Source organism: Lithobates pipiens, unplaced genomic scaffold, assembly GCF_037356315.1.
Source record: "Lithobates pipiens isolate NorthernLeopardFrog02 unplaced genomic scaffold, aLitPip1_a1.2 Scaffold_3, whole genome shotgun sequence".
Classification (NCBI taxonomy): domain Eukaryota; kingdom Metazoa; phylum Chordata; class Amphibia; order Anura; family Ranidae; genus Lithobates; species Lithobates pipiens.
Genome location: NW_027507790.1, coordinates 228,487,629 through 228,503,797, shown reverse-complemented (window position 1 = coordinate 228,503,797; position 16,169 = coordinate 228,487,629). Strand labels below are relative to the sequence as shown.

The 16,169-nt window shown below is 42.2% G+C and overlaps 1 protein-coding gene across 3 annotated transcripts in view; it reads left to right on the top strand.

Annotated features, from left to right (window-relative positions):
• Positions 1 to 16,169, top strand: part of SPEF2 (sperm flagellar 2) — a 231,501-nt gene that overhangs the window by 15,509 nt on the left and 199,823 nt on the right. For all 3 annotated transcript variants that reach the window (XM_077462869.1, XM_077462868.1, XM_077462871.1), the window contains exon 2: positions 14,318 to 14,420. In XM_077462869.1, coding sequence (XP_077318995.1) covers positions 14,318 to 14,420 — 103 coding nt within the window. The remainder of the gene's footprint in view (positions 1 to 14,317; positions 14,421 to 16,169) is intronic.

Genomic DNA, 16,169 nt, shown 5'->3' with positions numbered 1-16,169 from the left:
CGAGACATCCAACGCTTTAAAACACTACATAAACTCCAGCAACTGAGCGAGAACTCCTGAGTCTCCGTAGCTGAGTTCCTTACCTTATTCTTTACAAGGCTAAAGCGGCACTACAAAAGGGTTGGAGGTATTTTTTCTAAATTCGGCCAAAAATGTGGCAAGCTTCTTGCTAGCTAACTTTGCGACCATCACTCGACCACTTACGTTCCGCAGATATCGCGCCAGGATGGAAGGAAAGACACCCTTCCTAAGCAAATAGCCCAGTCATTCCAAGATTTTTACTTTTCTCTTTACAATCTGGCTGTGGCTGAGGAAGGTCGAGGTGCTGAATCGGATGGAGGACTTAGTTTTGACCACCAGGCAGAAACGAGAGAGATTTACATGCACACCTGGACATTATGGAACATGTTCATTTATTCTGAGGAAGGGAAGGCTCTCATTGATTTGACTTTTAGTGGTTTTCTCAGGTAGGTATTCTCAGGTCTTGTAGCAGACTAACTCAAAGTTTTTTTTATATATTACAAATTCATTTGTTGTGTTTTATTTATTTATTTATTTTATACATTTGCAAAGATTTTAAACAAACTTCTTTCACATTGTCATTATGGAGTATTGTTTGTAGAATTTTGAGGAAAATAATTAATTTAATCAATTTTCGAATAAGGCTGTAACATAACCAAATGTGGAAAAAGTAAAGGGCTGTGAATACTTTCTGGATGCAACTTATTGCACTATGTACTTATATACACAGTAATATCATCACTGGGTCTCTGCTTCTCTATGCAATATGGGCAGATCATGACTGGTAGGAAGGCCCAGCAGGGTCCTGTACATCGCTTCCTGAAAACATTATAGCACCCTGTCTGAGTACTCCTCTCAAGAGCCTCCAGTCCTGATGCGGGCCGGTGGGAGCGGCTGACTTAGGCTCTCAGCGGATCACTGAGAGGCTGAGCCAGCTGCCGTCCAGCATAAAGCCTTAAAGTCATGATCATTCTAGAGCCTGGACCGGCTGAGTGATGTCAGCCAACAGCAGGCTTTAGCCCGGAGTCAGCTGAAAACAGCTCACAGGAGTGCAGAACAAACTTCCTGAAACAACAGAACAAACTGCACTCCCAAACTTTGGGTGTACTTCTCCTTTAACACTTTTCAAGACCCCAGTGGTTGCAAGCTTGTTCTAAATCAGAGAATTACTAGGTAATGGAACTTGGATTAGGATGATACCCTCTGAGCATGAGCCTTTAAAGCAGAGGTCTCAAACTGGTGGCCCTCCAGCTGTTGCAAAACTACAAGTCCCATCATGCCCCTGAGTGTGGGAGTCATGCTTAAAACTGTCAGCCTTGCAATGCCTCATGGGACTTGTAGTTTCACAACAGCTGGAGGGCCACCAGTTTGAGATCCCTGCTTTAAAGTAATGACAACCGCCATATTTCTATTCTTTATAGAACTATTTATTTATAGTTTGTGGGGAATGGCCAGATCTTCTACCAAGTTCCTGTTTTCGTGCCTTCTGGCCCAATTCCTATTCCACTCATTTCTTGTCCTTGTGTCAAAGGGCATGAGAAGGACATCTTCTTGATGGATTTACAAATGGTCAAATAGAAAAAAAAGTTACAAAAAATTCTAACCCAACCATTCTCAGCTAGGGTTCCTCCATAGGTTGCTAAGTGATCTTTTAGCTCTGGCTGACTGACCTCCCATCTGATGGCGCCTGATATTTCCAGGTCCAATACCACTTGGCAGAGCCACCACCATGACACCGGCGATCTTTTTAGCTGTCTGTATGGATGGTATTCTGACCACCAATGTAAGGGGCTCGTTCTTCCTATTGGACACCAATGTAAAGAGGCGTTATTTCCCGTGACCCTAGTAAGGGTTCTCTGAGATCTAAAAATAGTTTTAAGGGTTCCTCTCAGGTAAAAGGATAGAGAATCACTGCTCTAACCCTTCCCTACTCTATTCAAGTTTGAGAATAAAAAGTTTTAACAGTAATTGCTATTTAATGTACAGTACCCTGAAAAAGTATTCACACCCCTTGAAATTTTTGAAATTTTGACATGTTACAACCAAAAAACATAAATGTATTTTATTGGAATTTTATGTGATAGACCGACACAAAGTGGCCCATAATTGTGAAGTGGAAGGAAAATGATACATTGGTTTTCAAGATTTTTACAAATAAATACCGTATTTATTGGCGTATAACACACACTTTTTTTACCCCTAAAATCGGGGGAAATCAGGAGTGCGTGTTATACGCCGATCCCCCGCTATTTCTAATCCTTTACTTTTGCCTATCTTCGGCCGTTCTCGGCTATTTTCTCGGCTGTTCTCGGTGGCTTTTGGAAAGCTGAAAGCAGTGCCTAGTGTGCCCGAAAATAGCTGAGAATGGCCAAAAATAGCAGAGGACGGCCGAGAACTACCGAGTGCCGCCGAGATACACAGGACATCCGCTCTGTATCTCGGCGGCACCATTTTTAAATGTAAAGGGAGTGGTCGTGACGCGATACCGGAAGTGAAGTAAGATTGGCGGAAGATGCCAGTACACCATTTTCTTTGTGCGCTGTCTCATTCTTTTAAATGTGAGAGTCCGATTTTATTTGTAATTGATTGAACTTCGTTTTTTAAATAAATACTACACTATCAGAGCCCCCTTTCTCTCCCTATGTTTCTCTTTTGAGTGGCACTTATCAGCAGAAATCGCCACCGCAGACATTATCTACCAATACAGGGATGATTGGCCCCCTGGTGGCCTAGCATGGATATTCAGGTTATTCCAGTCAGCTATTATTGAAGATCTCCTGGTGGCTAAGGACAAAACGGAAGCTGTTTGATATACTTGATGTGCCTGTTTTTAAAAAATCTGAGGTGAGAGTTCTGGGAACACAGAGTTTCCCATGCTTATAGGAGCACCTTTGCCTACTGTTTCTCTGCATTATTTTAGGAACGCATTTAACGCCATTGAACCAATATTCTGGGATTTTTATGGACTGTTTTTCTGTGCCTGTCTTTTTTATTTATATTAATTTTTTTTAGCACGTTTATATTTATAATTGTTACTTTGGTATTGTGTGTAATATCATCAGGTCCAGCTGCAATACACTAGCACTTTATTTCATATTTACACGTATAATATTCGTTTGAAAATAGTGGTTAAGTGCATTTTTACTTATTCACATATTTACGTACCGTTCTTTAAGAGGAATTTTACCCCCCTTTTTTATTCATATATATTTTTTCACCTTGAAATAGTAGCGCGAGGGCTTATTCACTTTCACCATTTTTAAATGGCAAACACACTGACAAGACTGCAAATGACTGACACGGCTAAATGGAAGGCTGCAAATGACTGACAAGGGTGTATTGATGGGCATTTAAATGTAAGTTTTTTTCCTTAAACGTCCCTCCTAAAAGTTTTTTTCTTTTAAATTCCCTCCTAAACTTGGGGTGCGTGTTATACGCCGGCGCGTGTTATAAGCCAATAAATACGGTAACTGAAAATTATGGCATGCATTTGTATTCAGCCCCCCCGATTCAGTACTTTGTAGCATCTCCTTTAACTGCAATTCCAGCTGCAAGTCTTTTTGGGGATGTCTCTACCAACTTTGCACATCTAGAAAGTGAAATTTTTGCCCATTCTTCTTTGCAAAATAGCTCAAGTTCAGTCAGATTGGACGGAGAGCGTCTATAAACAGAAATTTTTAAGTCTTGCCACAAAGTCTCAATTGGATTTAGATCTGGACATTGACTTGGCCTGTCAGTTTAGGTGGACGGCCATGTCTTGGTAGGTTTGCAGCTGTGACATACTTTTTTCATTTTCAGATGAACAGTGCTCCGTGAGATGTTTAAAGCTTGGGATATTTTTTTAAAACCTTACCCTGCTTTAAACTTCTCCACAACGTTATCCCTGACCTGTCTGGTGTGTTCCTTGGCCTTCATGATGCTGTTTGTTCACTAAAGTTCTCTAACAAACCTCTGAGGGTTTCAGAGAACAGCTTTATTTATACTGAGATTAAATTACACACAGGTGGACTCTATTTACTAATTAGATGACTTATGAAGGCAATTGGTTCCACTAGGTTTTAGTTAGGGGTATCAAAGTGGACTGAATACTAATGCACACCACACTTTTCAGATATTTATTGATAAAACGTTTAGAAAACCATTTATCATTGTCCTTCTACTTCACAATTCTGTGCCACTTTGTGTTGGTCTATCACATAAAATCCCAATAAAATACATTTACGTTTTTGGTTGTAACATGGCAAAATGTGGAAAATTTCAAGGGGAATGAATACTTTTTCAAGGCACTGTTTATGTAAACCCTAAAGCCTTGTTTAGATAGGTGGTTTGACCAGCTTTTTTTTACCACCCACCAAAAGCTTATGAAGGCAGCAAGAAGGGATTGTACACATGCTTCAGGCCCTATGCTTTGTGGCAAATTAAATTTGATAGGGGGCATTGTCTGTCAAGCTTGCCCATTTAAACTCAATGGAAACGTGCCAGAATCATGAGCCAAACACTCAATGCAATGCTCTAAGGCAAAAAAAAAAAAAAAATTATTCAGGAGGTGACAGTATCGCCTTCTAAATGTCTGAAAGCTGCTGCTCTACCACCCTCTGTAAATCAATCCACCATGAAGCTAACAGAAAACTTTCTTAAAGATGAAGTAAACCCTGATGGGTTTACTTCCTCTTTCATTCCCTGCAAAGGCAAAGCATAATGGACTACTATGCATCGCATAGTAGCCCATTATGTGTCACTTACCTGACACAGGAGCCAGCGAAGTCACCGCTGTCCCCTGTAGTCTGGCGCATCCATCTTCTCGGTGGGTCTCGCAGCTCCGCCGCTGTCATTCGGGAAAGCTGCGATGACGTCACTCCCGCGCATGCGTACGGGAGCCGACACGCGCGGCATCTCCGTCAGTGAAGATGCCGCGCTCAGTGCGCCTGCGCGCCGCTGTCTACGGCGCATGCACCATAGACAGCGGTGCCTGTCTTTGGGCAAATATCTCCTAAACTGTATAGGTTTAGGAGATATTTCTTGGACCTACAGGTAAGCCTTAATCTAGGCTTACCTGTAGGTCAAAGTGTGTTGTAAGGGTTTACAACCACTTTAATTTGCTCCATTTTGGTCTGTTAAATATACAAGTGGAAGTGTTTTATTATATCTGCTGGATATGGGCAAAATATGTCTAAAGCAAAAGCACTGGTGGAATGCTACAATATACAATATAGATATGATTTAAATGCAACCTGACTATAAACCCAGGGCCGTTTTTAAGGCAGGGCAAAAGGGGCACCTGCCCTGGGCCCTGTCATTGTTGTGTGGCCCAAAGCAGCTGCCTCATACTTTCCAACTATCCTGGTTTAAATTCCCTCGTCCCCTGAGGTTTTAGTCATGTGCTGTGTCCCAATATCTCAGTGTGAAATGCTGCTACTAATGCTGCCCAGCTCTGCCCTATTGTTGTGTGCAGATGACTCACCTGCAGACCATGTGTTTACATGTAAATTACTGGCATTCATATGTAAATAGTAGCGACATTCATATGAAAATATCAGCGGCTGGCGGCATTGATATGTATATCATGCCCCCCTGAGGTCATATCCACAGTAATCTCTAGCAACCAATCAACAAGCAGAAATCATGTGCTGTAACCTCTAGCAACTAATTAGTGAGCCGTAATGTGTGCTGTAACCTCTAGCAACCAGTCAGTGAGCGGTAATGATACACTAACCTCTAGCAACCAATCATAATAGCTGCCTGATCTGATTCAGTAAACTGATTTTGTGTCTAACTGCTAATTATTGTATGTCTGTATTGTATGGAGAGCGAAACTGCATGGGGGGGCCCCCCAAGAAAAGTTTTGCCCAGGGTCTAATCAATATTAAAGATGACCTAACCATTTTATTGACAAAAGCCATTATCTGACACACAAACATTTTGTGGCAGTGTATGAAGGCTGCAAAAAATAAAATTGTTGTGCTAAAAATGATTATTTTATATATATTATAATTATATATAAAATAATCGCTCTTCTCCTGGGTCTGCGGCAAGCTTTCTTCTTCTGAAGACGGCTGGTTTCTAACGCACCATCCTAATCCTGTGTGTGATCTTGGAACGCACTCAGAAATGTTCTGATTCACCTGCAGCCAACAAACAAGATTGAGTTGCGAGGGAGAACAAACATCTGTGTCCCTGTAGACTTGCCCTTCACATGCTTGTACTGTTTATGTTCTGCTCCCAATGCCAGGCGGAAATAAAGCCCTTTAATTTGTTCTTTAGTGATTTAATCCTATAAAGCAGCAGCAGATCCACATGGGGACAGTCAAACTGGTAAAATACATGCAGGCTAAAAATACAAGGTGGGGATTGCCATAGCAATTTTTTTTTTTTTTCTAAAGCAAATTTATTTACCCGATTGCAGGTATGAGACTATTTTGGAGCTGAATAATTAGCAAAATTGCATTTTGTTGGTAAAGCATAGACCTTGCTGGAGTTTTTTTTCTATAGCCTCCATTGTGTTTAAAAGCTTAACTCCATCTACCATCCTTTCTCAACCTTTTTATAATAAAGAAACCCGTAGAAAATAACTTTTTGCTAAAGATTACTATATATACAGGTCAGGGTGCATTGGCCTAAACAGTAGATGGTAGGTGTGAGAATAAATAAAAGAATAAGGAACGTGCTGTACTTAGAGCAGGGGTCTTCAAACTTCCTAAACAAAGGGCCAGTTTACTGCTTTTCAGATTTAGGTGGGCCGGACTGTGGACAGAGAGAGAAAAAAATGCTCCAGCATCAATGGGAACACACAATGTCTCAGGCATGGTGGTCAGTGGGATTTAAAAAATGTAGTCAGGAGGAGGAGGAATAGTGCCCCATTATTGGTATTAGTGGCAGGAACAGTGCACCTTTGCTGGTGTCAGTGGGAGGAATGATGCCCCAACGTTGGTATCAGTGGGATGAATTATGTATATTGTTGGTGTCTGTGGGAGGTAATAGTGCCCCACTGTTGGTGTCAGTGAAAATAATGGTGCCTCATTGTTGGTGTCAATAGGAGGAATAGTGCCTCAAGGGCCAGACAAAGGCAAGCAAAGGGTCACATCTGGCCCTTAGGCGGCAGTTTGGAGACCATTGCTTAGAGTATTATAAATAGGTTTCGAAAAATCATTTTCAGTATTAATAATGAAATGAAACAAATATTAATAAAGTTAAAAAAAAATTCTAACAGTGAAATGCTCCTTCTGATTGGTTGTCAGTGTGCGAAGAGCCACCTTGTATGTGTGGTCATTGGCAGAAGGGCTTCCTTACACTGGTGGTCATTAGGAGAAGGACCCTGTTGCACCAGTGGTCATTGAAATAAGGGCCCCATTATACTGGTAGTAATTGGAAGAAGGGTCCCATTACACAGGTGGTCATTGGAGTAAGGGCCCCATTACACAGGTGGTCATTGGAATAAGGGCCCCATTACACGGGTAGTCATTGGAATAAGGACCCTATTACACTCAAGGTGATTGGCAGAAAGGCAACATTACACTGGTGCTTATTGGAAGAAGGGCCCAAATACACTGGTGGCCATTGGAAGAGCTCCATTACAGTTGTGGTCAGTCGAAAGAATGCACCTTATATTGATGGTCGTTTAGAAGAATGGTCCTTAAATTGGTGTTCTGTGGGAATAATGCCTCTCAACCTAACAGTGGAAAAAAACATTGGTGTCAGTGGTTATTTACTTGAGAGCACAATTTGTCATAGCTCGAGGAACCCCTAGCAATGTCTGAAAGAACCATAGGAAACCCTGGGTAAGAATGGTTGATGTAACCTTCTAAACAATGTTTGGTTTTGGATACGTTTGGGAAGAGTTAGAACCACTGACAATATCCGGATTCTATCTGTGTCCTCATTGAAAAGGTTTCCTTTTATGTCCTGTTGTGTTTAACATCTGTTACCTACAGCATGTTGAAGATCAGGACTGGTTGTGCTCTGTGTGAGAACAGCTATCTCCAGAGGTCTGATACTCCACCTGATCATAAGAAACGTCTCACTGAGTAGGGTGCATGAGTGTTGTTGTTTTGAGCACAGTAGTTGTGACCCAACAGAGGCATTTTGGACAACTGGAGAAGGGCTGCTGCACTCCCACAAAGTAGCAGAAGTCCTGAGCTCCAGCATGCTGCTAGAGAAGGGCAGATTGGGATGGTTCTAAAAGACCATTATGCCGCGTACACGCGTTCAGAAATTCGGCCAGCAAAAGACCGATAAGAGCTTTTGGTCGGAAAATGCAACCGCTTGTATGCTCCATCGGACTTTTCCATCAGAGAGCAGGTTCTCAATTTTTCGGTCGGAAAAAGCTCCTATCCGAAAATGCGTTTGTGTGTATGCAATTCCGACACACAAAAACTCATACATGCTCAGATTCAAGTACGAGACGGAAGTGCTCTGTCTGGTAAAACTACCGTTCTTAATGGACCTAGCACATTCGTCACGCTCAAATTTTTTGAATAGTTTAATGCACCCCTTTTCTTTTCTTCTTTAGAATGCTAGAAGAATGAAGTTGTTTTGCTGCTCATATTCATACAGAGTTCTCACAAACTTCTTTCTTTATTATTTCTCGTGATCTCATGAATAATCTTTTTTGTTTTTAAAGCCAGATCTCCGTAATAATGTTTGGATTTTTTTTTATTGTCATTTTTTTTTTATCAAGAACTCCTTTTTTTGGAATATTTTTAAATTATTTTCTAGTCATCTCCATCATTTTTTTATTTTTTATTTTTTTTGTGTCAAGTTTACACAACAACATTAGTATCTTGTAATTTTAAAGCTCAAGGAGGTTGGTGTTGTTGTCCCTTGTTAATTTGACATTGTAATTTTGAAATGTACCTGCCTACTCACAAACTGTCCTATTTGAAGAAAAACACATAGGCAAGTATTTTCAGAAAAAAAATCTCCATTTATTCTGGCTGATAACAAAATAAAGAATGCAATGCTGGAGAACTGCTGGAATTTGCAAAGCCTTTCTACCCCAGGACACACATCAACTATTTGAAAAATAAAATTGGTAGCTTGAGAAGTCCATATAATGGGGAGCACAATCTGGTCCAGGACTCCCAGAGCAGCAACAGCAGCAGATGACATATCTGTCCCCCAGGCTGTGGTACTACAACAACCTGCGTCTTCTGTCAGACTAGACTGAACCCAGGTCATCACTTTCTTGTCTTCCCTGTAGCCTTTCTTGAAGCCTTCCTTGAAGGCTGTGGCTCTGGAGGTGGACTTGTGGCAGGAGGAGTAGCAGGGGGAGGATGGGAAAGCACACATAAGTGCATGTTATCACTTATTTGGCCACTCATGCCCTTCTGAATGGCTTATAAAATACATTTCTCACACCTGAGGCATTGATCCTCCTCCATTTACTGCAATTTAGCAGCTACATAGCAGCCATAGGCCTCTTCAGCGTCGGGGGGACTTTTCAGGGCTACATTAACATCCTTAATGAGGCCCAGTGCTGCCTCCTCCATGTTACTCCCCTTCCTGGCCCTTTTTGTTGTAAGGCGGAGGGGTAGGCACCTGGGATTGGGTGAGGCTACAAGGCCCCGCCACCTCCTGGCTGCCACATTCCAGAGCCTCGTCCTGGCTGAGGTCTTCCTGTGTATGAAAAAGGGACATAGTTTTATTTTTTGGTTCATCGATCACACACAATTTTCAGCTCATGACTGTTGCAAATTGAATGTTAATAAATAGAAAAGACTATCATTCTGACCCCAGCATTTTCATTCTTGTCACACTCATTTTTGGCCCCTACTGTCTATTGATATGTCAAAAAGTTGGTGTTTACAGTGACAATGGGTGTTATTTAAATAATGTTAAAACCACTTGGCACAAGTGCACTAGGAGAACCTAGGAGACAGATAAAAGAAACACAAGCAGTAAATCCAAATCAAGATTTTATCTTTTGAAAATATAAAAAAATGAGCTGGCATAGTAATGGTCCCCTACCTGTAAAATATTTCACAGATTTTTCACGCACTTCACAGGCGCTTTGGGGGGACTAATCAGGACAGACAGCTTCCAGGGCCATCAGTGTTGGTTCCCAAAGTCCGGCCTCAGGCCCAACTGAGGCTATATAATTTGGAGCATTTCTTTTTATAAAGTTGTGCAGGATGCAGCAGCATAGAACAATGTGGTTCAGTTTGTACTCCGCCAGGTTTATTGCCATTAGAAATAGGCGTAACCGGCTGGCCATTATCCCAAATGTATTCTCCACGACTCATCGGGCTCTCGCCAGCCAGTAATTAAAAACCCTCTTCTACGGGGTGAGGGCCCTTGGGGGGAATGGCCTAATCACGTGATTGCCCAGACCAAATGCTTCATCAGCAATAAAAACAAACGGAAGTCCTTCAACGTTCTCTTCCGCAAGTGGCGATCCCAAGCCACCGCTCTGGAGACGTCCATAGAACTCGGTCTGGGCAAAGACTCCACCATCCGACATCTGGCCATTCTTCCCCACGTCCACATAGAGAAACTCGTATGTCGCCGACACTACTGCCATCAACATGATACTATGAAACCCCTTATAGTTAAAATAGTATGACCCCAAATGGGGTGGTGGGACGATGTGGATGTGTTTCCCATCTATTGCCCCTCTGCAGTTGGGAAAGTCCCAATGATGGGCAAAGTAGGATGCCACAGTCTGCCATTCCTGTGGCGTTGAAGGAAACTGTGGAGTCAAAACAAAAAAAAAAAAAATTTGTAATTTTGCACATAAACATTGCAAGCAGATTAGACACAAACATTCTTGGCCAACACCAGTATAACATTTATTTTAATGAGTATTTAAAGACAAAAATCTAAGGCCCCCACTTTCCATAAAATACCCCCCACACCCCCTAAAATACCCCCACACTACACACATTTCTACCCCAGTCACACCACTAAGGACTTTACCTCAATATGATAGCTCACTCACCTCTCCTGGCAGTCAGGATCATCAGCCTCCAGAGTCCTCTCCTCCTGGCTTCCACACAGCCCTAGTAACAGGGGACCCAGAGAACACCATCTCCTGCCCTGAGGTCAGTGCCTAGGTGGGCTGGGCAATGGGTGGATCAATGAGCGGATCCTTCCTCCACTCTGTTCTCTCTCTGGGCTGTAGCAGCATGCAGCGGTGAGGACAGAGCAGATGGAGAGGTAAAACTGTTCGGCGCCTCCCCCTCTGCGGTGCCTGGGTACAGTGCAAAAAGATGTCCTGGATTGGCCCTGCCTGAGGGCCCACGGGCCAGTACTTTGAGACCCCTGATTTAGACCAATATGTATTCTGCTACATATTTTTGTTAAAAAAATCCCAATAAACGAATATTCATTGGTTTGTGCAAAAGTTATAGAGTCTACCAACTATGGAATATTTTTATAGCGTTTTTTTTTTTTTTTTTACTATTAATGAGGGCAATCCGCAATTTTTAGCAGGCCTGCAACATTGCAGTGTTTCATTACAAATGGCTTGATCACAAGGAACCTTTAAAACAGAACTAAACACCTACCATCGTTTTCAGCCAAGGAAGCCACCATCTTGGCCTCTGTTTGATCTCCAACTACCATGGTGCTGCAAATGTGATCCGTTATGACACCAGACATTTGATGGTTTGACAATTTGGTTGAGAGCACAATCAATGTGGCAGTTACATTCCCAGAATGTGCCGGGAATGTAACTGTTTTTTAAACTGTTAGGCCCCTTTCACACATACAGACCATTCATCCATTTTTCATCCAATCCGTTAACAGATTAAAAACGGACATCAATGCATTCCTATGGAAAAACGGGATAACAACAGATCCATTTTTATCCGCTTCCATCAACATCCGTTTCTTTTTTAACGGATGAAAGCTCTACTTTTCTTGTCAAATTTGTTTATTGATTTTGAAAATATAAACATTGATACAAATAACAAAATTTTGATTACATTAAATGGCAGCATTAGTTGAATTTACATATCAAATCTTAGTATTACTTGTAGTTACAAGCAATTAAAGACTTAAATAGGCTATATGTTATTTGAAAGACTAAGGCCGCGTACACACGCGCGGACTGTTCGCCCAACCTTGTTCGTCAAACAGTTTGTCAAACAGTCTGCTCAAAATTTGCATGAACAGACTTGACTACACACGATGAACGAACAGTCCGCTGAAACAGTGCGCGATGACGTGAACGGCACGTACGACGGGACTAGAAAACGACGTCCTATACACTGCAATGCAACCTTCGGCTTGTAAATCCTTTCTGAGTATGCGCGGAACTTAGTTTGATGAACAAGCCTACACACGAGTGGACTGTCCGCTCAAACAAAGTTTCAGCGGACAGTTTTACGGGATTTCCGAAAAACTTTGTTCGTCAGACTGTCCGCTGAAACTGTCCGCTGAAGCCCACACACGAGCGGACTGTCCGCTGAAACACTGTTCAGCGGACAAAGTTGAGCGAACAGTCCGCCCGTGTGTACGCGGCCTTAGGTGTTTCAATCAATTTTAACAATTTATATAATCAAGAGCAACAAAAAATGAAAAAGTTGTTAAATATGTAATAATAGGACATTGGAGCTTACTATTATTGTGTTATAATTGAACATTATTGTAAACACACAGATCCATGTCCTATCAGAGGAGAGGAGACCGATGGTGTGTTTTAAGTACAGAGGAACACAGATCGGTCTCCTCCCCTTGAGAGTCCCCACCCCTACAGTTAGAATCACTCTGTAGGATACACATTTAACCCCTTCCTCGCCCCATAGAGTTAACCCCTTCCCTGCCAGTCACATCTACACAGTAAGTGCATTTTGTATAGCTCTGATCGCTGTATAAATGTGGTCCCAAATTAGTGTCAAAAGTGTCCGAAGTGTCCGCCGCAATATCGCAGTCACGATAAAAATCGCAGATCGCCGCCATTACTAGTAAAAAAAATAAAAAATAAACATGCCATAAATGATCCCCTATTTTGTAGACGCTATAACTTTTGCGCAAACCAATCAATATACGCTTTTTGCAATTTTTTTTTTTTTTTTAACCAAAAATATGTAAAAGAATACTTATCAGCCTAAACTGAGGAAAAAAAATAGTTTTTTTTAATAGGATATTTATTATAGAAAAAAGTAAAAAATATTGTGTTTTTTTTTTCAAAATTGTCGCTCTTTTTTTGTTTATAGCGCAAAAAAATAAAAACCGCAGAGGCGATCAAATACCACCAAAAGAAAGCTCTATTTGTGGGAAAAAAGGATGTCAATTTTGTTTTGGGAGCCACGTCGCACGACAACGCAATTGTCAGTTAAAGCGATGCAGTGCCGAATCGCAAAAAGTGGTCTGGTCTTAAGCCAGCAAAATGGTCCGGTCTGAAAGTGGTTAAGAATCATACTTACCTAGGTGACTGATGCTGCATCTGTCCCTTGGCGCCTCTAAGACTGAGCGATCGAACACCGTGGGTCGCTCGGTTCTCACAGCTTCCTGAGCAGAGATCTGGTGACTGTCAGTCAGCGCCTCTCTGCTCTGTCCCCCTGCGCTCACCGGAGAGCTGGGCTGTAGAGGGGATGGAGAGTGGCCGGCTAAGGCTCTCAGCAACTCGCTGAGAGCCTGAGCCGGCTGCCACTCCAGGCATGTGGGTGGCTCCTGACTTCATTTTTTGTGATCTTGCCCGAGCCGGGACCAGCTCTGTGACATCAGTGGACTTCAGCCCGCTGTCTGCAGAAAACGGATCACAGGAGTGCAGAACTGCAATCCTGTGATCCACAGGAGAAGAACAGCCAAACAAGCTTTGGCTGTACTTCTCCTTTAATATGCTATTATTATAGGCTGGGAGTGGAATGTGTTGCCAATTTAGAAAAGGCCAGCAGAGGGTTTTAAAGAGATGTGAATGTGTGTAATGTGTGGAACTGCATAGGAAAGGATTGATAGGAGTCTGTATCTCTCAGCCAATACATCTTGCCAATAGAGTCAGAGGGCTTGGGCTTAGCAGGCAGGTGTAGCGCAGAGGAAAGCAAAAGTTCAGGTGAGTAAACGCCCCTCCCTCACATTTTCGTTCCGTTTTCGTTCGTTGACAAAAATTAGAATTGATTTTCATCATAGTTTTCGTCAATTGACTCAATTCAAATTTGAATAACTGAAAACATGCAGCTGATGAAAACTGTGCCGAAAATATTTTCGTTAACAAAATTAACGCTGCCGGTAACATAGAATAGCTGAGTTTACTTCCTTTGTTTAGCACAGTTGCAGAGTTTGCACTGTTTGGTGGATAGTACTTGCACTTCACTAACCTGTTCATTTTAATTGTTCTTTAATTTGTTTTTGTTTCTAGAACCTAAGAATTTTGCCAAAGAGTTTGCCACAGGATATCTTGTTGGGGAAGTGCTGCACAAATATCAGTTACAAGATGACTTTGACCAATTTTCACAGAGCAGGTGAGTTTTGTTTTGTGTATGCATTAAAATATATCTTCTTTCCACGGACACGGAGAAAGCCTTCGACAGGGTTGCCTGGGACTATCTATTAGCTACTTGCACACATATTGGCTTGGGACCCCATATGTTTTCCTGGATTTCCTCTCTGTACCAGAACCCAACAGCACAACTAAAAATTAATGGGACCCTGTCTGAGCCGCTGCTTATTAAGAACGGTACAAGACAGGGATGGCCTTTCTTATTTATATTATCCCTGGAATCATTCATTTGCACCGTTAACAAAATCCCCTCAATTAGGGATTTTCAAGTTGGACCGAAAGTATACAAAACAGCCACCTATGCCAATGATTTATTTATTTTTTTAACACACACGTCAATCCGCAATCTACTACATGCTTTCTCCATCTATGGTTATGTCTCACACCTTAAGATCAATTACACTAAATCAGAGGCTATGAACCTTATGCTCCCAATAGATGTGTTGACACAGGCCCAAGCAAACAACTCTTTCAGATGGGTTATGGGCTCGCTCAAGTACTTGGGGATTTGGCTCACTCCCCAGCTTAGCAACATCTTTCCACAGAACTTCAAACCTATGCTACGCCAGATAGAATTGGATTTATCGAAATGGTCAAATTTTCTAATTTTTCTCCTGGTTCGGAAGAGCCGCCATTATTAAGATGATAACACTACCAAGACTACTCTATCTTTTCCATACATTGCCTGTCTAAATCCCAGCCAATTTCTTTAAACAGCTACAAACTATCCTTTGGAAGTTTTTATGGGACCATAAAAAGCCACGCATCAGCCTTCGCTTACTGATGAAGCGGAAGGCAGCTGGGGGGCTGGGTTTCCCAAATTTCAAATTTTATTATTACACCCTGCATTTGGCCAGAAGTATTGATTGGCACTGTCATGCTGGAAATAAAGATTGGGTATCTTTGGAAGAGAGTGTCTCAAAGACCCCATTAAAATTCTCTCCATGGATACCGTGGGCAAAATGTCCGTTGGAATTTTCACAACACCCACTCATTAAAGCCATGCTGAAGGCTTTTCATAATACAGCCACTTGCCATCAGATTGCTACTTCTCCTGGGCCTCTAACGCCCCTCATGCACAACCCAGATTTTTCCCCGGGAAACGGCTCGAAGACCTTTGCACTGAGAGACAACTCACCCCTTCTAGCCTTACACTTTGTACAAGCCGGGCAGGTCCTCCCATATGACAGCCTGCTGGTTGACCTCTCACCAAGGAGATTGCCTTTCTGGAACTATAGACAAACATGCCATTACTTGCTTGCCCCCACAAGAAAGAAGGAGATGCTGAGGGACCTCACCCCCTTTGAATCATTATCCTTCAAGAGCGAACCCACTGAGAAAATGACCTAATTTATGTATGCATGTCTCCAGCAGCTTGATAATACAGACCCGGCCAGGTTCAGAGACCAATGGGAAACAGCACTTCACACACATTTTACTGACACACAGTGGCAAAATGCTGGCATTTTAGCCCATAAGTGCTCAATCAGCACTACGCTACAAGAAAATTCATACAAATTACTTTCACAATTGTGTGCCACACTGGATAAAGTGAAGAGGTGTTACCCAGTGTCCACGGACCTCTGCTGGAGATGTGGGGAAGCTAAAGGAGACATGCTGCATATCTGGTGGCGTTGCCCCCGGATAGCCAGTTTCTGGGGACAGATATGTAACGTAATTTTTCATATCACAAATACAAAGATGAAACTCA